Source organism: Anabrus simplex, chromosome 4 (genome assembly GCF_040414725.1).
Source record: "Anabrus simplex isolate iqAnaSimp1 chromosome 4, ASM4041472v1, whole genome shotgun sequence".
NCBI lineage: Eukaryota > Metazoa > Arthropoda > Insecta > Orthoptera > Tettigoniidae > Anabrus > Anabrus simplex.
The window spans coordinates 139,875,364-139,898,869 of NC_090268.1; the positions used below are offsets into that span (position 1 = coordinate 139,875,364).

Sequence of the window (23,506 nt, forward strand, 5' to 3'; positions counted from 1 at the left end):
ATAGTGTTCCTTTGCACATGAACACACAGAGATTAGGAAAACTTAACCTTTAGCAAAATCAATTCATAAGTAGCACACTGCTTTATGGGAGTGAAAGCTGGACATCAGATAAACGGAAGAAGCGCCTTGAAGCAGTAGATATGGTGTAAAATGACAAAAATGAGAAGACTGAATGGAAAACAAATCAAGAAGCATTAAGGGACATAAAGATTTTTAAAGTGTGACGTTATTAGGCGAATACATGTTTCATTAGTGAGTGTGAATGCTACCTTGCGAATATATGGTACTGACTGACACATGTCAGGTTAAAACTAAGAAACAATATAGAGAATTATGTAAAATATATTTAATATGTTTCTTTATTAAATAGTTTTTCACTTGTAAAGTGATGTGTACTGATTGAGTGGACCAAAACCTAACATTGTTTCTTAGTTTTAACTGTATCAATACGGATCTATATGATGAGGTTCATGGATTATACTACGTGTCAGGTTATCGCCATGTTTGTCTTCAAGATCAACTCAAGCATGAAGTTTATTATGTGTAACATTGAGTTTCGAATTGGAGGTGATGGATACACACAAAATACAATAGAAGTCTGCTACAGCAAGTACAGCCTACAACAAGAACCCCATTGTAACAAGTTTTTTCCTGTCCCTCAAAAATTCCTGTATTAAACAGTGAGAATCCTATCACTGATGCATTCATTATTACGAGTGATAAACCATAAATTATCTTTTTCCCCATTATCAATATTTATGCACTCCAATGATTATAGTGAATATCGATCATCTTCGGTATTGTTTTCTCACTACATGCACTAGCAAGCTCTCTTGTTTGCACTCTAAGGGGATGTCAGAGTTGATTAATAATACCCAGCGACTGGTGTACTGTAAAAAGAATTTGAAATGAAAGAGCAGAATATATTTTCATAATAATAATAATAATAATAATAATAATAATAATAATAATAATAATAATAATAATAATAATAATAATAATAATAATATGTAAATAACATGGCTGACAGCAGATGTTATCTTGTTAGAAATGAAGACTGAAGTAAACGATCGCTGGTCAACTCCAGTGTTTGGAAATACTAAGGACAATTTGCAACACACCACCCCTAGAGCCAATTTTAATTGACGGACCCCCTCCCTTGTCTTGTTAGATGAGGTGGTGTCCTCGCCTTACCTAAGTATTGTTATACTTCTCTATAGATTATCATGCAGTGTGGGTTTGATGTTCCTTGCCATGTGCTGCATCAATGACAGTTTCAGCAGACTAAGGAGAAATATTCTTTGCCTAAAGCTACACCAGTAAGAGCCCTGCGGCATCTAATGAAAATTTCAGAATGCTGGACAACAGTTTGTCAACTCTGAGTGGAGGGACACACTGTCTTGTCTTGTTTCATATTGTGCCAGTTTGTTTGAGAACTTTGGTGGTGGCATTACTAGCATTGTGTCAACAGTTTTAATCATGTGGAGACCTTAGGATGTCAATGTCATAGTAACTCTTGTAAACGGCACACCAAATGTTATTCCTGGTACTCGTGGTGGTAGTTCAGTGCACAGTATGGGAGAAGTGTGCCACAAAAGTCATTGATAGGAACACTAAATAAACAGTTGCTGCAAATAATCTGTATTGCGTATGATTACATACAGTGTAATAAAATAGAAAAGGCGCCAGTGTCAGAAACTGCTAAAGCTGTGGATTTAAGTAAGCAAAGTGTCTGTAAAATTGTGCATCTATTGTATCGTTATTACGTATTTCACAGCTTCGATATACAGTAAGTTATTTGGGTACTAAGGAACGCACAATACGCAACTCAACTGATCAAACCGTAAAATGAATATGAAGTGAGCAGCAAACTCTGAACAAATAAACACTGCATTGAAACTGATAATTCCTCTTCCCATCCTACTCACTTCTAGGCAGCCCTTTGAGATGCTGGCTGTTAACTTACAGAGAAGTACGATAAAAGCTGCAGCCTTCCTTGCAGCAGTCCATGTAAGAGATGATGTTGGAGGATGGTCAGCAATTCTCTGGCGAGTCTCTGGGAACACTTCCCGCCTGGAAATTAAATTTCTTTTCATCGCTCTACGGAAAGTTAGGAAGAATTTCTATTTTTCTCTATCCAAAATGTAGTTGACTCACCAAGACTATGTAAACTAATATGTAGCCCTGAAAACAACTTTCCGACCTTCAACTCTCAAACTGATTACTAAGTTACTGGTTTACATTCAGTGTAGGGTTAGTCTCTGTTAACAGGAATTAAGAATTCCAAATTAGATGCTATATTACGGTCTGGTTATAGACCATGTGGCTCAAATACTTATTGTTAAATTTAAAATATAATTGCTGCCTGCAGCCCCTTGGCTTTTCATTGTCCTACTGTGTATTTTATTAATTTCTGTAATATTAATATTTACCTGTTCGATTTTTTATTTATTTTTTTGGTCATTTAAGTGACCATGTTTTCTGATGTCTTAAATGCCACTTCACCACTTTTCATTTATCTATGACTGAACCTATTAATTCTTATTTGATGTTGAAACTTCTCCTTTGTTTCTTTACCATTTAGCACCCTGAGGAAATGGGGATGCTATTCAAGCGCTTAAGTAGGTGTTTTAAAAATTTATTTATTGTTTATTGATGACTTTTATAGTTCCCTTGTTTAGTAAATTTACAAGATTTTTTATTCAGTTACCTCGCTTACTGCTAAAGATCCCTTCTCACTCCACAATATATTTATATTGTATTTAACTTAATTCCTTGGTGTGGCCCTTTAAGGACTATAAAAGAAAAGTGCAAAGTGTGAAAATTAAATTTACTGGGTACATCATTAAGCACAACATTTTTGAAGGCAAAGTGTTTGAGAAGAGAGATAGGTCGACCTATGAAAAATATCTGAACATCAAGAGCAGTGTAGAATGTTAAAGTTGAACGAAGGTGAAATGACCAGCAGAAGATAGAGGCGGAAGGTTGTATCAACAGGGCACAGCCTTTACAACATGAATCAACAAATGAATGAATGAATGGGAAGGAAGCTGCCATGATCATAAGTAAGATAACTCCCTACTACTTTTCTTGAGATTGTTAATCCCAAACATCCAAACATTTCAAGGATAATAAATTGTGCGATACGATTTACGAACTGAGCTATTGGCCAATGGCTTTTACATATATTATGACTGCCACTACCGACATAAGAAGTAAATTAATGATAATTAAATGTTTTTGTAATTACCTGAGACAAAAAGTGATGTTTCCCGATTAAATACATAATAAATTGCTGATGCGGCGAGGGTACCATACTGGAAACGAAGACAGCCTTCATCAAGCATACAGAGGTCTAGTAGCTGTGCAGTTTGTACGAAAGTTAGTCCAGAATATTGAGGGAATAAGAACGTATCTGGGCTCCCAATCGTCTCAACACCATGTTCTTGATGTTGAATATTGGTCAAAAACTGTAGGTACATATTCAGCCAGTTGTTGGCAGTTACAGGAGAAAGATTCCAGTTCAAGGTCTGAAATATAAAACAACAAATGAGCATGCAGCTTTAGAAAGAATAATATAAACATGTATGGAAATGATAAGCAATGCTAATACTGCTTAACATAATTAAAAGTAATTGATCCAGAAACTTACAAGATAAAGGCAATAACTATAAAATCAAAGATCAGGCTTATCTGTCACAGTTGCTCTGCAATAGGCATAATGCCATGAAACTACAGACAAGACAAATGTACTTGCTATAATATTCCCAGTAAAATACTAATGAAAAGAAAATGAAGGAGGAACTTGTGAGTTCTGTTGATATTAATATAACAATTCAGGGACATCAATTCTTATGTGAAAACCAAACCACAGGAGCATGACTATTGATTTTGAAAAATCCCCATGCATTGACAAATTCAAACCATGGCCACCTTGGTAAGAAGGTAGCAGCGATATCACTCAGCTATTATACTAGCACACAAACACAGGAAATTAGTGCTAGTAATAACAAAGGATGGTTCTCTGTTGAATGAATTGGAGGAGGCAATTACTGTGCTCCATAACAGAAAATTAAAGGAAAACTAGCCAGCCCACTAAAAGCTCATTGGACAACCCCTAAATAGTTTTCATAAACAATTTATACTATGATGATGATGATATTATTATTATTATTATTATTATCAACAACAATAAAAACAACCAAAATCGCAGGCGTAATTTGAATGAATTCAAATGTCAATTAACAAACTGACAGAAACATGTATTCCACTGTTGTGCTGAAGAAATAACAAACGAGTTTGTATATCCTGTGATGCGATGAGTTTGAGTTCTAGCCAAATTAGATCAGCGTAGGCAAGTGTAACATGATCATAGCAACATCTGCCACATACATAGCAAACAAAAGTGTGTTAAGTTTGTCACGAAGAGTAGCAATTAGGTCATTGTGCACAGTAGTCTAAATGAGGTAATGTCATAGTACAAATTACGCATCCTTTTAATATTCAAGAAAACAGGCTGTTACAAACTTTTCTATGCAAGGTAGAATACTTTTCTGGAAATGCTGATAATCTCCGGTTACCATGAAAGGTGTTTATCTGTAACACTGAGATCTTTCATTGATTCACTGAAATGAATTGGTGAATTTTATAGGTGAAGTTTTGATAAAGTGAGGTTGCTTATGATTTTTGAACGAAGTCGTGGATGAGAAATTATTATAGCTTGATATTTTATATTATTTATATTTATATAAGTCTATGCGTGTCATCAGTCCAGTTACAAATTTATTGCCTCTAATGAAGTTTTAAATTTCAACACGTAAGTCTTTCCAGAAATACTCAGCAGCACACAGAAAGCATAAAGCTTTTACAATCAAGTCAGAAATCTACTTTGGGACTGCAAAATATCACAAAAAGCAGAACCAACCCTGTATCACACCTACTTCGTACCGATTCTCACGTGGTTTAAAGGCATGTACTCTACTAAACAATCACTACAGCAGAATTCAGGCAACAGAAATGAGAATCATTAGCACTATGAATTAAACTACTTGAAAGGATAAAATCAGGAATGAAGTAAACAGGAAGGTAGCTGGCATCGAGGTCTCTCTTACCGGTATAATAAAGACACGTAGACTTCAATGGTATGGACACATTATGAGAATCAAGAGCGAGATACCTGCCAGGCAATATTTCGACCTTACTGTCCAAGGAAAGAGACCAAGGGGAAGACCAAGGAAGCACAGGATACAACGAAATAATAATAATAATAATAATAATAATAATAATAATAATAATAATAATAATAATATTGGCTTTACATCCCACTAACTACTTTTATGTTTTTTGGAGATGCCAAGGTGCTGGAATGTTGTCCCACGTGTTCTTTTACGTGCCGGTAAATCTACCAACATGAGGCTGGTGTATATGAGCACCTTCAAATACCATCGGACTGAGCAAGGATCGAACCTGCCAAGTTAGGGTCAGAAGGCCAGCGCATCAACCGCCTGAGACACCCAGCCCGGCACAGTGAAATCAGGTGCAGAGGGAGGGCTCAACTGGGAAAATGTCCTGGAACAGAAGATATATTCAGACAGGAAGAAATGGCGAGCGCTTGTACACCACACCCAGGAAAATGGAGTTTGGAAATGACGATCATGATGTCTTTCTGGTTCACAGTGCAAGTGTAATTTTATATCAGAAGACTTATCCGCAACTGTTAAACGACAACATAATATTATTGATGTAACATATATTTTCAATCCATGGTAATCAAATTATGGCTCCCAACTGGGAACTTACAGTAATGTAGACCCCGTTCAATGCTCTGGTGCCATCTCATCACAAAGGTTTGGTAACCACCGTGGAGTAAGTTTTCGGTAAGAGAATTGTTAAGTCACTGGCAGAGGTTCTGCATCTCGAACTGCTCCATCCATGTCCATGTTTCCCTTCTATCTTGTCTTGTACGATCAGTTGAATGAGGCTGTATTAGTCATTTCTAAAGATGTGACCGAAATAGGCTGCTCTCCTGCATTTTGCAAGGGTTGAGGCATCATATGATTTCCGGGTTCTATGAAGTACCTCCTCATAGGTGACATGCTCTACCTGTGGGATCTTGAGCATTCTGTGATACATCCACATTTCAAAGGGCTGGAACCAGCTAAATGACTAAGCATTTAGTGTTCACTAGTAAACATCATAAAGCAGCACCGGTAACACGTAAGATTTCATGACACATCAACAAGTTTAATTGGAGGTGAGGGATACACACAAAATCCAGTAGAAATCCGCTAGTGAGAACAGCATATAAGAAGAACCCCATTGTAACAACAGGGTTTTTTTCCTATCCCTCAAAAATTCCTATAATAAACAGCGAGAATCCTATCACTGATGCATTTATTAGCAGCGATAAAACTTGAATTATTTTTGTCCTGTTATCAATATTTATACACTCCAGTGATTATATTGAATGCACTCTATCATCTTCAGTATCATTTTCTCACTACATACACAAGTGAGTTCTCTTGTTGACATTCTAAGGCCCGGTTTCATCAACACATGTTAGTACTTAACAAGGTGTTAAATCATTTTAACATACGATTTAAGAAAATTTGCGTTTCATCAACAAATGTTAACATTAACAAATGTTAAACTGCGTATTAAAGTTAACATCAGCCATTTCCAATGTTAAATGACTAACATTAGCATTTAGCAACCTGTTCCAAAATGGCTGCTGTGAATCTCGCTTTCGAGGCGGAATTGCTCTATTTAGATCTTTTACAAAACAATCCTGATCGAAGAAGAGTTCAGCGACGTAATGACTTTGAAAATTTGACGGATACGAAATTTCTTCATAGATACAGGTTATCGAAAACAGTCGTTGCTAAGGTTGTTGACGAAATTCAAGTGAGGTTAGAATATCCTACGAAGAGAAACTTACCTCTTTCTCCAATGTTGCAGGCACTGATAATATTACGAGTTTTTGCTACTGGTTATTTTCACATAATGGCCGGAGACAATGCTGGAATTTCTAAAGCCACTGTTAATAAAGTTGTTTGTCCAGTGTCTGCAGCAATAGCATCAATGAGAAGGAGGTGTATAACATTCCCTTCAGTACAAGAGCGTCAGCAAATTATCCGCGACTTCTATGAAATAAGCCGTTTTCCTGGTGTTTGTTCTACGTGCAATAGATTGAACACATGTAAGAATCCAATCACCTGGATGCAACTGGGCCGAAATATATCGTAATCGAAAGGGATATTTCTCTGTTAATGTTTTAATGTTCAGGTGATTAGTGAGCCTAACCTCCAAATCAAGGATATACTTGCTAGGTGGTCTGGTTCTGCACACGACAATACAGTATTTAATAACTCCCATATCGGAGCACAGTTTGAAGTGGGACAATTAACGAAGTGATTTTGTTAAGTGACAGCGGATTCCCGCTAAAAAAAGTATCTGTTTACCCCCATTGAAACCCTCGCGGACTTTTCCCGCGCCTCGTCCTTTTCTTTTATCGTCAAGCCATCTGCGCGCTTGCACTCAATAACTTATATATATATTTACTAACTAATTCAATTAACAACTCTTTTTCGAAGGAGGAAAAATTAGAACTACGATTCTGTTTCACTTCACGCGCCATATTTTACAGCTGTGCTCAAACAAAAGCGCATCGGAGCGCGTTGTAAAACAGCATGTTCGTACCACTGCCTCCTTGATTCGCACCAGTTCGCAATATTGGGAGAGTTAACAGTCGATTAGTTAACATTTCACAAGAAAAGTTTGATGAAACGCAAGAAACCTAACAAGATGTTAAATTTCTAACTCCGTATTAACTAACTACTTGTTAGTATATATTTAACATGTGTTGATGAAACCGGGCCTAAGGATGTCAGATTTGGTTAATAATACCCAGCGACTGGCGTACGGTTTGTTCAATTACGCTACACATCGATACAGATCATGAAGTTGATTACTTGCAATGGCAGGGGTCGAAAAATCTGGCGCCTGAATTTTCAAATTTTTTTTTTTGAAAATTTATTTTCAAAAATCTGGAGTTCCCTTATGTACGTCCCCACCACTTTGTAAAGTAACAAGTCGTAACTTATGGTGTTTTGCGTGTTTACTGTAGCTCATATATTCTAATATCTGCAATAAACATTTTCACTGCTTTTGGCAGTTTTGGAATCCTGTAATTGGCGCTTCGTACCTTGGAACTCGACGTTTAAGTTCTGTTTAAAGATAAAAACTTCATTGTTCCGTATTGAAATTATTGATGTTAAAAATTAAATAATTGAAAAGGAGGTTCAACCTATTCAATACTTAAAAGAAGGAAATGCAGTAATCACATTCCTATTTAAATGGGACCGGTTTCGACCTTAGTCCAGGTCATCATCAGCCGTAAAAAGATGTACAATGTTTATGAATATTGGAGGTCAGTTTCACACTTTGATAGGCACAAAGACACGACACCACATTCTGTATGCACAAAGTCACAACACTATCAACATGACCTTGAATGTGCCGCGCTGATCACCAGGAGCTAGCGGCTTTCTACTACAAATCTATTCGTCTGCGACTTCTAGTTATTTTTGATCTTCGTATATTAGTTGATATTAGTTGACCGGTCGTACAGTGCCTATGTGTAACGTCACTGGATCTCGGAAAATAGTGAAGAGAGAATGACATTCTATTATCCTCTACAAAAACGTTTCTCAAATCTGCATAATGGCATCAAAACATGCGAGCCTTCGAATTCTTAGAAAGGCCACGACTATCAGTAGCAGAGTTACAACGCGTCTGCTGTAACTGACACTTAGTAAAATTAAGTTTTATAGACAGCAGGAATATTTTCGTGATGGATCGTCGTATTGTAAAAATACGTGGAACAGGTATTGCCGGAAAAATTTAAACGGGTTCTCGTCGATGTGATGATGCCAATTTTAAGTTAATGGCTATTAAACACTCGGATATGTATAATAATTGTGCAGGCGCAAGAAAATACGGCATAGGCCTAATTAAAGCCCATATTCGGCGTTACCGTGAAGACAAAGATAGCTTAAAAATGCGTACTGCACAAAAAATGCATTCAGTGGCCCGCAACAACGACGCTTTAAAGAAGTTGAAGATGAAATTGTGAGGTATGTGCACAAAAATGCAAGGGCGGAATTGCCATACCGCGGAGCAATAAACTCGTTCGTTGACTTTCAAAGTCCGCGATTAAGACCTATCGGTATGCATCGCTAGCCGCTGAAGTTGGCCGAATCTGGCAAGTAAGACGTGCGCGTAGCGGCAGCCAGTTATATCTGACGCTGAGTGAAAGTAACAGTTTTATAGTACCGTAAGCAAGAATATTTTCCTGGTGGATCGTCGTATTGTAGAGACACATGGAATGTGTATTGCCGGCAAATTTTCAACGAGTTCCCTTCGATATTATGATGCCAATTTGGAGTTAATGGTTATTAAACCCAATGAAATAAAGCATAATTTACAGCCGCAAAAAATACGGCATAACTAAAGCCAGTGTTCGGCGTCTACAGTCTAAAAATGCGTACTGTATAAGAAAAGACATTCATATGATTTTACAAAGCACTTTTTAAGCCTGATTAAATATTTTGAAGGAAAAAGTTGTAATCATCTGGATTTGGAGAAATACGGTAATATTTATTTTTCAGAATGAAATTAAACGCACACTTTCACGTAGTATCAGATTTCGAAAAACAACAAACAAGTAAGCCGCAGTGTGTATATTATCCGTGAAAACTCAAATTTTGAACAAACTGATTGCTATTTCATACTGAATTTAATGTGTGTGGGGTTTTTACAGACTTTTTACAAAAAAATCGGATATAACAACAATCCGTTATAGCGAGTAGATTTTTCGTCATTATGAATTCTCGCTATAACGGACTTCTACTGTAGCTGATGAACATTCCAAATCAAACTCTTAATCTGTCAGTTCATTTTCAATAACCTCAAAGTCAGATCCGTCACTTCCATCTTTCAACAAATTTTGCACTACTTCATTACTCATTTTCCATAATGGAGTGAAGATTCCATATTTAGACACACACTGTACTAAAAATGTATATAATCAATCAACTATATATATAAAGTAGGTAAGTCGCACCAAACAGAAAACTGATGATGATGCTTGTTGTTTAAAGGGGCCTAACATCGAGGTCATCGGCCCCTAATGGTACAATATGAAATAACAAAAAGTACATATTCATCCACTGACCAAAATAAAATTTAAAAATGTCATGAAGAATGAATGTATGGACATGAACCCAACAAAAAACAAACAAACAAAAACAGTGGATCAAACTCAAAAAAAGATCGTAAATAATAGTATTACTGACCAAGGGACCACTTATAAAGCACAATGATGCTTGGTGTCTAAAGGGGTGCAAAATCCATGCCTAAGGCCCCACAGAATGGTACATGTCATGAGTAAATTAGAACCATGGTATTTGTCATGTTGGGGTACTAATCAAAAGTAGCGAAGACTCACGGTGTTCCACACAAGATGGTACTACTCACAAGTATTGTAGTTCGTACAGGGAACGCAGACCTATGGTGTTTCTCGCACAATGGCGCCACTCACAGCCAACGCAAACCGATGAGGCTCCTCACCTAGGTGTACTAATCACGGACGCCGGTATTCCCGTGGTGTTCCTCACATAGTGGGCACCAATCACAGGCAACGCAGACCGACTGTGTCGCTCATATAGCGGTACAACACACAGGCTACACCAGACCCGTGGTGTTGCTCACATGGGTACGACGCACGGGTACTGGAAACCCCCAGGGCCAGCCTCTTAACTGCTACAAATCGCAAACCTATTTCATACCTAATGTAGTGGTACTACTCGCAAGTACAGGCAACCCATGGTGTTCCCCGCATGATGGTACGAATGAAAAGTAGTTTCATGGTTCTAATTAAATCATACCTTGGTCGCCCCTTTTAGCGGCCTCTTATGACAGGCAGGGGATACCGCTGGTGTGTTCTACATGTGCATCCCCCACCCACAGGGGGTAGTGTTTTTGGTCCGCGAGAGGTATTTTATTTCCCTCAAGTCTGCTGGCAAGTCGGTTAGGACCCCCCTATCCGCCACCTGTGACGCACCATGTGGGAGTATCACCTCTCCCCCTGCTACACCAGCGTAGTAGGTTAAACGGAAAACTACAAAATAAAATGAAATAGAACAGCAAAGCAGAGCCCGTGAAGGTTTGGTTACAAACACTACAGAAATGGCACTCAAACAGATGGTCAGAAGACTGCACTCATTTATTTCTGTGAAATTGCGCCCAAAGAGGTTGTAAATATGAATGAAACTGAACTCACAGCTGCTGTGGACATCGAGAATGACAAAAAGTAGACTGTCATGACATCTGTTGAAGAAATAAGGAAATTACAAGAAGAAATACGAACATGTCGAACAATCGACAGTTGCCAGTTCTAGGGTTGTGTGATTAAACCACACACACTTAAATTTTTTTTAATTATTAGAAGAACTTTTTTTTTGCTAGGGGCTTTACGTCGCACCGACTAGGTCTTACGGTGACAATGGGATAGGAAAGGCCTAGGAGTTGGAAGGAAGCGGCCGTGGCCTTAATTAAGGTACAGTATGATTACCTAGGATTATCTACATTGAGAAGATTCATATCACCCTCCTCCTCACTCTTTATCATAGCTCTTGTATAGTAGCTTGAATTGTCACCATTCTCAAGAAGACTCCTCTTATGCCTAATCTTGAAAGAACAATTCAGAAACATGTTTTCAATTACCTTCAGAATCACAAGTTCCTTATCCAAGATTTCACTTTCTGTACATGCTCCATCAGTAACATAGGCAAATTCTATTATTTTAGGGGGATAAATTTCTTCAACCTTGGCAGCAATGAACAAGCAAGTAATACCTGTAACAGAAAATTCAATTTTATTACTTGTTCAAAAAAATTAAAGATCACACAAAACACGTTCATAAAATGTGTGAAATATCTTACCTATGAGCTGAAGTTGTTGTTTTGGAATGTTACTCTGGATGGATAAGTAACGGTCAATGAAGTCCATGGTGAGGTGGTAAGTTTCTCTGTGCAATTTGTACACTTCACACACCTACAAGAAAATTATATACAACTCAACAACCTCTAGAGAAAAAGGGAACATTTAAGGTAGCATAAAAATAATTCTCAGGATTTAAAAGGTTGTGAACGTACATTCAATTGAGAACTGAAATTGGGTTCAGAATTTACTATAACTTACTGTAATTTAAATGAATGGCATGCATCTATTAATATCAATTTTAAAAGGAAGAGTAATAACCTGTAAAAAGTCATTAAGACATTTCTGCACAGTTCAATGAAAAAGAATGTGGTCAATGACAAAATGTTCTAATAGAATATCCAATTAAAAACTACCTAAAAGGAATATTGAACCACTTGACACTTTTTTTCTCAAACATGCATGCATTTTACGTTGTGTATGTAAAGTGAAAGCTGTAAATTATCTACCATATCTGACAATGAGAGTAGAATATTAAAAGGTGTGAAAAACACTAGAACAAATACAAAATCCTTTTCCACTGGAGCCCATAAAAGTAACAACATTTTTGGGGTTGGGAAAAATGTGATTGTACTAAGCGGTAATAGTGATAAACAGTGATACATTAAATGAGGTACAGTGGCCTTAACGTAGGAAGGTGTGTGGCTCGTGAATGCATAGGCACAATCTTCCCCCCCCCCCCCCCCACCATGATCTATTTTGACAGCGAGTCATGTAAAGCTGCTCCTAAGTAAACTTAAATGAATGAATCAGCAACTAATTGGATGGAAAGAAAATGATACTGAAATTTAGTCACAATGTGAGCATTTAATGAAATTTAAAGTATAGTTTTGACACATTTTAGCAGATCATTGACGTTATTTTCCTTTCATATTTTTTTCCCTGCATAACAGACTGGTTTCTTTTGTATCGTTATCAATATTTTCCTATCTATGGGCTAACAACGAAAGAAAACTATGACAAATTTCAATTTTTTTTATAACCCTTTAAGAGGTGCACGGGTATCTTTTACCGAAGACAAAATGAATTATTAATAATTCATGGTCAAATGGGTATTTTGTCTTCTACCCCTTACTACTTTCCGAACTGATCCTTCCAAACAATCACTATTGCTTGATATTTTACTAGCACTTATTCAAGCTGGAGAAATGTTTGTATGTTGATGCCAGTCTTGGGTTATTTCTACCCAGCGTGGGTGCTAGCGTAAGATAATTGAAGCGAGTTTTAGTTTTCTCGTTGATTTACATTCACAGTTCGCAGTGGTCAGACTAGCTTAGCTGTGGAGTGGTATTCTCGCACAGCTATGGTGTAGAGTGGTGTAATGTAGTTGGATTGCTCACACCAATCCTGTGTGTTTATGTTTGCAAGAGCTATTCAGCTGCTGTGAAATGTAGTGGTCACCCGTCCATGCAGATTTTAGGCTTATTTGAACTGTGAACTTCTCCGATTACAAGTTAAGGTATGAAATTATTATAAGGAATGAAGAGTGCCGGCCTGGGAGTCGCTAAGCTCAGTGTATCACGTCGTGGAACAGAAGAAGCAGAAAACAAGTGTAGTTTGGACGTTAGTCTGGTAGTATAACGTAGTTCTGTTATGGTACAAAGATGCCTCAGAAACTAGTAAATAGGAAATTTAAGCTTTGTTTGGACTTTATTTATATGTAAGAGAGGTAATTTAAAGGGTCCATCTTTTCAATACAAATAAATGTTATAATGGTTAAGCTACAACATATTTACTTGGGACTAGTTTATACTGCAGGTCCCACACTGAACTGTAAACATCTTAAGAACCTTGGTTCAAAACTTGGTCTCCACCTCACACGTTGTTACAACATAAAAACACTAAACCACAGGCAACAGCACAGCCATGATGTAACACTGACTTCAAAGCTCTCAAAGGAACATCTTATGCAAATTGAATATTGTATTTCTGGTCGAAAAGTGACAAAATCTTTATTATACTTCTAGTCAATAAGTGATTTAATGAATAAAGTGACTAAAAGGTTGAACCCTTGACTACTAAGTTCAACTCGGACTTAAGCAAAGTTTTAAAGTGTTACATGTATTCTTAAAAACTAAGTTTGTTGAGTTCTTAACTCGTGTTTGTACGATCAGATTGCTATTTTAATTCACCTTCCATGGGTTGTTCCGATAATGACTGTCAAGTTCTGAACTTGTGACTGAAAATCTATTCAGTATTTTATTCCCCATTTTACTCACATTTAAGCATAATGTTATAATGTATTGTGTATGTATGTATATATGCACCTATGCTTTATTTCTCACATTTTGGCTGAAGATGATGCTAAATAGCGTTGAAACTATTCCCACATAAATATGTTGTAACTTAACCTTTAAATACGTGCGCTCGCAATATTGCGAGAGCGGAGAGTGACCGCTGCTCTGCTGCGCCCGTAATATTGCGAGCGTGACATTCTTCCGACTTTATCAACGCAATACTCCCCATTGTTGACATAAGAAGTCATTCAAACTCCGTGGGCGGATACACGCATCTCTCTGCAGTAGATAGGAGCTTACGAAATGACAATCTGTTGATTCATTCATGAGTTATTGAGATAAATACGACACTCTGCTTTACGAACTGCTCTGTGGTATGCCCGACGTGCAAGCTAGCAGTGAGGCCCGTGTCAGGGATGAGTAAGCTACAGTATGTCGATCGCCAGTAAAGTGCGCGATCTTACCGAATCCGAGGTTGTTAGAGTGCTATCCACATTAGAATCGGAAGATGAATATTCCGATTTTTAGTGATTTCGAGAATTATGATGATAGTGATGACACCGATTATAATGAAAGTATAATGTAGGCTACCCACAGTTTTGGAATTACCAGTTTTGTACAACCCTTGATCAACTGGTCTGGACCATTTTTATTTTGATATCAAACCAAGATGTATAGGAATTTATAATGCATTCTCAGTCTTTTATCTTGAATAATATTTTACCGTAAAATTTAGATACATTTTTACTCATTTTAGACACCCTTGAAGTTATTGTCTTCAGTTTAGTTATATATCGGTTCTTGGAAGTGGACAGCTGTAGCCACTGAAACATGTAAGTTGAGCTTTTTACTGTTATTTTTAATTATTAGTTCGATTTCTGTTCAATTGTTGGCCTTTTATGTCGGACAACCTTGAATTTCCTGCGCAACATATAGCTAATTTTGTGTTAGAATAATCAGTTTAGGACCTTCCATATTTAGTATAAAAATATATGACAAGCAGGCAAGAACCCTTTGGTTTTTCCCATCTTATTTCCAACTTTTATGTATTTAAGTTAATTATTAAAGATAATTCAGCACAGGGCTTTTACAAAAGAGAATTTATCTCAGCAATGAAAAGGTTAAGTATTATAACATTTATTTGTATTGAAAAGGTGGACCCTTAAGTTACCTCTCTTACGTTCTCAGTTCAATACGGATATAAGATGAAATTCTTAAATTTAAAAGGCTGGTATGTTGCGATAAGCTCATATATTACAATGCTCAGTGCATGTCCTGGTGTATTAAGTAGGTCATGTAATAGGTCTGTTACTCATGGAAAATTAAACCCGCCAATTACCATCTTTAACAGAAACTCATAATGAAGTCCAAGTATTATGACTCTATATTTATTTATTCCATCACAATTCAACACTTGCCCGAGATCCAGAGCTCTACTTTACTTCTAAATTACAGTATGCACCTGTACTTAAGGCAGTGTGTGCTCCTCTTTCGTCGTAATGCTTCCCCTCAGCGGACACCTTCCTAGGTTGAGGGCACTGTAAATTTTATACAGATTTAATAGACTGGAATAAGGAATTTGACTTTACCACATGCTATGCGAGCAAATGTCTTAATGAGGAATGCACTGATGAGGTTTCATACATTTTCAAAACCAGAATTTAAGGAGAATCTTACAACAATATTTGTAATGGAAAGGGACAAATTCCAGGGCCGAGAGGAAATAAATTTCAAAGAAATGGAATTGGTAAGGAGAGGGCCTATCCATATAAAGACAGTAATAATGTTATTGGTTATATGTGTCAGTAACTGCACCATTTCTAAGATAGCTTTCCAAAACCTAGTCACTGGCGTAAAGATCCAAAACAAAACACATGTGGTAGTACAACTTACATCCTCCTTCCTGTACGGTGGTACTTGTCAATCAAATGTGCTAATACTGCCTAGACTATTCTGACACTAACTGGTATTTCACCTGTTCATCATTCAATTAATTTTTAATATCGTGCCATGTGGAACAGCATGGGTTTAAGCAATAGCAATATGCCCTCCAGATTCTGGAAGCAGCAATAAAGAATAAATTAATGTGGTAAGTCATGTAAGTGATATCCATACTATTATCTCTGGAAACAATTGTATAAATGTATAAATGCGAATAATTCCTAATTTTATGAGGACATTTTGAAAAATATGTTTTTTGTGTGTTCGTGTAGCTTTGTTATCTATATTGAAAACTATAAATACTACAGTGTGCAATTTGATGCCCTGTATCCTTGGCTGAATGGTCAGCACAGAGGCCTTCGTTTCATCCCGAGTTTGATTCCTGGATGGGTGAGGAATTTTAATTGTGTATGGTTAATCCCTCTGGCTCAGAGATTGGGTGTTTGTGCTTATCCCAATACCATTCTGTTCATACAAACAACACACCACAGAAACATGCAATAGTGAGTACAACCCTCAACATAGGGCTGGCGTCAGGAAAGGCCATAAAACAAGGCCACATCCACATGATCGACACAGATCACACCTGTGACCCCACAAGAAGAAGAATTCTTCACATCGTAAACTTCATTAGTAGCCTATACTCCAGCGGCATTTCAAAATATACTAGCATCTGGTCTGCATTGCCAATTTACTAAGACTACGTATTCAATTTTCTGACACAAACCGATAACAAATCTGTAGAAATTCACTACCTTCCCTTCATAATTGGTTGGGAGTCATTGTGCAATGTTTGTGCTCATACGAAAGCTGAATTTATTTAGTTCAAAACCATGTGTCATCCATGGCTAGTCTTACACCCCGGAATTTAGCTTTCAACAGACACATTTCACTCATGGCTGCAAATCCAAACTCTCTTATGCCATATGTTCACATATCTTGTTTTAGATTTCTGGAAACTTTGCTTTTTGTCTGTGAAATGTCCGGCAGTTACTGTTCATCTGATGGAAGACTAGCTTTATATTGCCCCGATTCACATATACCACAACACTTGTCCTCATCTTACTTTCTTCCCACAGCAAGATTACTGATTTGCTCTCCCTCTCCAATAATGTGGAGCTTTCTTTAACTGTGAACAACCTATAACAAGAACTACTCCAATAAATATACCTTTGATAATTATAAATCATTTTGATTTGTTTCAAACTAGAAACATTCAATTTACATATACTAGCTAGATGTAGATATGGTGGCCATGATCATTATGGTATCAAGTCTAATGGTCTGACACCATGGTTAGCTGGTCAGAGTACCACTGGCTGAAAAAAATTTTACTATCAGAACGTTGGTAACAGGGTAGGAGAGGTAGTGGTATAAAATTTGTAGATTGCGTGCCAAACGCCTGGATCAAATGCCAAATTTGTGGAAGTACCCCACAGTCATCTATGGCAGTTGCATTAGATGAGATAAAACGAAGAATGCCAGCAAATATGGCAGCTTCAAAATAAGGGGTACCAAAAACTGTTCTTCTGTACAAAGCTAGGGGGAAGTATCCTGCTTATAATGTACATTATATTTGTAATGTCTAGGCTGTAACTTATAAACAGTGATTAGTTGATTAAAGGGTAATTTATTTTGTTATAGAGTATAACCTGTGTCAGCTATAGGTGCAAAAAGTGTCAGCCTTAGATGAGGAAAAATGAGGTGTCAGTTACAGGAACAAAAACACAAATTTTAAAAATTAATTTTAAGGGATAATTATTGATTACGTGAATATTTCCTTTTTCTTTTTATGTATCTTGTTGGCACAAAGAGTTCAAACTGATCATACATTTAGATAATGTGTGGCTTCCCCCCCCCCCCTCCCTGGATTATGTTAAAAAAAGCTGAAGTGTGAACTACTGGTGCATCTACCTTATACCTCATACCGTATTTCACGGCATAATCGTCGCCACCCGCGTAATCGTCGCATCCTTTATTTTCAATACAAAAATCAGACTTTAAACCTTTAATTACATAATCGTCGCACGTCCAAATTTTGTTCACTAATCTGGTTAAAAGGTAAATGGAACTGCAACGTAAGTTGCACATGAATGCGCAATTTAAATACGTGTATGGTTTATGGGCCATTTGGCAACACAGTCACGTTTGTGACATGTTGCACAACGTATAAATAAATAATACCGGTATATAATACGACGCATGGCTTACCGGTAGACTATCGGCAGTTTGACAACGTGGTTGCGAGACAGTGTACTATTTATTCACCACCTACATATTATGCTTACCGGTAGGCTATCGGCAGTTTGACAACGTGGTCGCGAGACAGTGTACTATTTAATCACCACCTACATATTATGAGTTCCCATTTGAAATACGTAAGGCTGTAAGTTATCGCTTATCGGCAACGTCGCCAGGAAATACCGGCTAGGTAGGTTGAATGGACCTCGAACCAGCCCTCAGATACAGGTAAAATTCCCTGACCCGGCCGTGAATTGAACCCGAGGCCTCCGTGTAAGGCTCCATGGGGCCGGCTCCTGTGTTATTGTGCACAAAGTGAAATCCAAGACGATAACGTAGATTTCCACGGAATTATTCAGCCGAATTATTTACGATGTCTCAGTTGTCATCGCTAAACTCTTATCTTACTACGTCATAAGTGTCCGGGCATGGGATGAAACCTTTTATCCAAGCAGTCAAGATAATTATTATCCAATGCTATTAAAGTTTTATTTTATAAACTCGTCAGTAATGTAATGTAAAATCATCAATAACTGGGAAGAAATATTAACCTAATTACCGTATGTTTAAAAGAAATTGAAAAAAATGAATGTTTGTTACTGACGTCTCGGAATACAGTCAACTATACAGTAGATCTACACCGCGCTAGCCAGAGCGAGCTTGCGAGCTTTGCGCATGCGCAGTAGTGTGTCGCAACCAACGAGCTAAACTGATAAATTGTTGCATGCTTCCTTGCTGCCTAACAGTATTGGCTGCTCTGGAATGGACAGATCACAGATGCATTTATTTGTTTCAGATTTACGTGATTACTGTAGACATGTGTGCGTGAGAATTTAAGTTTTTAATTTGTGTTTTGGGTGTTGGCAGAAATAATTTGTTTTAATAGTGAACAATTACGGAAAGTCATTTATATCGCAAAACATTAACGTGTGAAGCATTTATAAGCGATTATGGGTAAATATAGAAACTATTTTGCGGGCTTCAAGCTAAGCGTAATTGCCTTCGCTGAACAGCACGGGAACAGAGCTGCAGAAAGAAAATTTTCTGTGAGTGAAAAGTTGGTGCGTGACGGCGGAAAGTAAAAAAACAAGCTAAAAAGCACAAACCCTTCTAGACGCATGTTTAGAGGTCCTAAAACAGAGAAGTTTCCTATAATTGACGAAGAAGTGTTTAGGTACGTCAGTGAAATACGTAACAATGGCTGCAGTGTATCATATGAAATGTTACAAATTAAGGGACAGGAGGTAGCGCGCAAACACAACATACCGGTAACTCAGTTTAAGGCGACTCATGGGTGGATTAAGGGGTTCATGCGACGACACAATCTGTCAGTGCGAAGGAGAACAACACTAAGCCAAAAGTTGCCTGCTGATTACACGGACAAGATTGTAAATTTTCACCGATTTGTCATACGTTTGCGCAAGGAAACTTCGTACTTGCTTTCTCAAATCGGTAATGCCGATCAGACTCCAATCTTTTTTGATATGCCTCGCAACAGCACTATTGCGCTAAAAGGATCACGGAGTGTATTAATGAAAACTAGCGGTAGTGAGAAGATGCGATGCACGGCAATGCTAGCCATTACAGCTGACGGGAGAAAGTTGCCGCCTTACATCATTTTCAAGGGGAAAACGATGCCTAAGAATATGCACTAGACGGTTCCGAAGATGACGCAGTGTGGCAGGGAGACGAAGAATCTGATACTGGTATAAACAGAGGTGAGGACGGCGCATCAGATAGCGAAACCTGCGATAGCGACACCGAAGATTTGGAATAAATTGCGTACCGGTAAGTCCGCATTTCACAACAAAGCGATAATTTTTTGCAAGTGTAATATTTTAACTTTAATACTCAAATTAATGACAAATTAACTTAATACGTTCATTTTTATTTTCAGGTTGGAAAAACTTTCGCCGAATTGTTGCGAAAAATTATGAATTTTGTTTTAGACTATTTTAATTATTTTGATGTATAAACGCGAGTATTACGTGCATCTTAAATTTGTATCAAATACAATTTAGTTATAAATACATTTTTTGAGTAATACAAATACTGGTATTAAATATTCATCGTATAATGGTCGCACCCTACAATTTTTTTCGAAAATTTTGGTATAAAAAGTGCGACGATTATGCCGTGAAATACGGTATGTCATAATTAAAATATATTATAAATGTCATAAAAGAACACTAAAACTATATTATTCTATTTACAATTTTATTTTACATTCATAATATATTTTATTTTAATTATGGCACATTAGATTTCTATTAAGAGATGTTTAATAATAAGTAAAGAGGTCTCTGAGATAATTAATAGAGAGAGAGAAATACAGCTGACGAAGAGGACAGTAAGGTCCTCCAAACATGTACGGTGTATGAGGTGTTAAAAAATAATTAAGGAATTCTAGGTATCGACAAGGCTGATTTATAATTATCAAAGATATATTTATTGGTGTAGAAATATTAGTCAATATGGTCCATTAAAAAAAATCACACAACAATGGTTAAGTTAATAAACTCTGTAACAAGAACCCACACCACATGCTAATACTTGAACTGATGTCAAGCAAATGACGCACTATGTATGTGGCACACTTCTCAGTTAGGGCAAGGACAGAGCCTCCAACACAGTGGGCAGAAAAATACTTCCAGATTTTTGTATGTCAGGAGCACTGTACCATTCTTGACGCAAATAATACACACACCCCAACTTTTCGTCACCAGATTTTTAAAAAACAAACATTTTATTTGCATATATTTGGTAATGTGTACTATGTTTAATGATTTAATACATTTCAAATCATGAACCACACTACTTGTTGAATATAGACTAAGATCAACGTACACCAAGTTTGTTGTGTACTTTATGAGCTGTAAAACGGCAGTGGAACTAGATTCTGAATAGGAAAAATTATATTTGTTAAAAAACTGATGTATGTCATTTGAAACATACTGATTGTACGTCATTACCCAAGCAGAATGTGATCCTTAAAATGTGGCCATAGTTGTCTGGCAGATGAACAGAAAGACACAAAGTAGACGCATAAACATTTTCCCAGTTGGTACCAACTACTGGAGTAATTCTCACACCTGAAAAGTTGGTTATAGCATTCTAAGAAAAAAAATTGAGAGAATTATGCTGTAAATATATTTTGAACTACAGACAACGCGGATTATGCAAAAGATATTTTTAGAAACTTTGTGCTCACTATAAAAAATGTTCAGAACATCTGCTATAGAAAATGCCATAAATTTGGTTAATAATGTTCGACTATCTGTTTGTTCATTTAGAGGCAATGGACATTCTAGAAAATCAACCCAATTCACATATACGAGAGTCCAATAACTTACAGTGATGTCCTCTTCAAACAAAGTGAATAACTATGGATACTACACTAAAGATACAAATTAAGGTGCCTAAGTTCAAACCTGAAGGAATGGAATTTGGTTTTACAATCATCTCATTGTATCCACATCTGACTACTTGAATAAAGTGAAGTAATATCTCGTGATGCACTGAAAAATATCACAGATTCAAAGTTACAAACTCTGATAAATAAATTAAATTACCTCAATGAGCCAGTCTAGGAGGATGGATCTCATGCGAGCAGTAAGGAAGGGATGCTTGAGAAACATTTCTTCATCACGTTCACCCATAGACATAATATCTTTGTGGCACATAAGTTCCCACACCTCCTTGGAGTCTGCCCAATTCAACAATGGCATAGGTGATAACCTCTCATGACACGAGATTGGTGGATGGATAATTGGACACCTAAAAATTTCATTATATAAATATACAGTACTGAGTATCTCCCATTTCTCACATTTCATTATATAACAACACACATTACTTACTGGTTCCCCGACTGACTGCCTTCCGAATCCAAGGGAGTTTGCTGTCCACTGGCCGGTTCATTCTCGGAGCACAATTCGGAACTGGCGATACTATCTGGGCTGAACATAATTTGGGCACATTCCGCAGGCACATCCCACTGCTACATATGAAATACAATCATTAATAAAAGTACTGTGGACATGAATACTTGAACAACTACAACCACAGGTTCTAATGAAAAGTACAATTACTGCAGAGCATGACATTTACAGCTGAACCTCATTTATAGTATACCAAGCTGAACAGCAGAATTGACGTATGACTAAAAATTACACATCAGGTTTAAATATTATCTCATAATTATTAAAATAATTTTCTCTATTTTACAAAATAAGATCAAAGACATTAATTAACAACATAATTTTACCTACAACTCTTAATATAACAGCATTGTTGAATTTGTACCCAATTTTTAAAAATTAGTCTAAAACAGCAATTCCTTAAGTAATGGCTGTGCAAATTTCAAAACATGGTAACTCCAACCTGTTCTAAATCATTCAAAACTCGTCAAGCTACAACGAAAATAGCTCAACACAGGGCAGTTCCTTGGTAGGTACCTCAGCTCACCCTAATGAGGAAAAAATTAAACGCTTTAAGAAAAAGGTATCAGAGGACTATAGAAAACGAACCCTTGCAACAATGGAAAAGAAAATAGATGATGTTTCTATATATCGACCAATAAGTCTATTGAATGTAGTGGCCAAAGTGCTAGAAAAGCTCCTCATAAATTGAATAATGCACCACATTAACTCCAGAGGCCTACTAACACAGAAACCAGTATGGTTTCATGCCACAAACTGGAAGAGTCGATACAATGGCAGTCAAGCAGTTTGTTGAAGATAACTCAAAAATGAAAAGAACGTTGCCTTTGATGCAGCTTGGTGGCCTGGGATCTTGAACGCACTGAAAGGATTCAACTGCCCTAAAAACCTCTACAAACTCACGCAAAGCTATCTCAGTGAGAGGAGATGCATTCTGAAAGCCAATTTGAGTGTCATAGAAAGACGCATAAGTAAAGGATGTCCACAGGGTTCGTGCTGCAAACCGGGATATTGGAACATCCAGTACGACTTGCTTTTAAATCTGATGTACAAGGAGTGCATGAAGGCGACAGCATTTGCCGATGA

General features: G+C 37.1%; 1 protein-coding gene across 4 annotated transcripts in view; it reads right to left on the bottom strand.

Moving 5' to 3' along the window:
• CycE (cyclin E) overlaps positions 1-23,506 on the bottom strand; it is a 104,268-nt gene that overhangs the window by 36,942 nt on the left and 43,820 nt on the right. For all 4 annotated transcript variants that reach the window (XM_067146314.2, XM_067146315.2, XM_067146316.2 and 1 more), the window contains exons 5-9: positions 22,340-22,479; positions 22,052-22,256; positions 12,003-12,114; positions 11,785-11,915; positions 3,251-3,530 (exon numbers count right to left, since the gene is read on the bottom strand). In XM_067146314.2, coding sequence (XP_067002415.2) covers positions 3,251-3,530; positions 11,785-11,915; positions 12,003-12,114; positions 22,052-22,256; positions 22,340-22,479 — 868 coding nt within the window. The remainder of the gene's footprint in view (positions 1-3,250; positions 3,531-11,784; positions 11,916-12,002; positions 12,115-22,051; positions 22,257-22,339; positions 22,480-23,506) is intronic.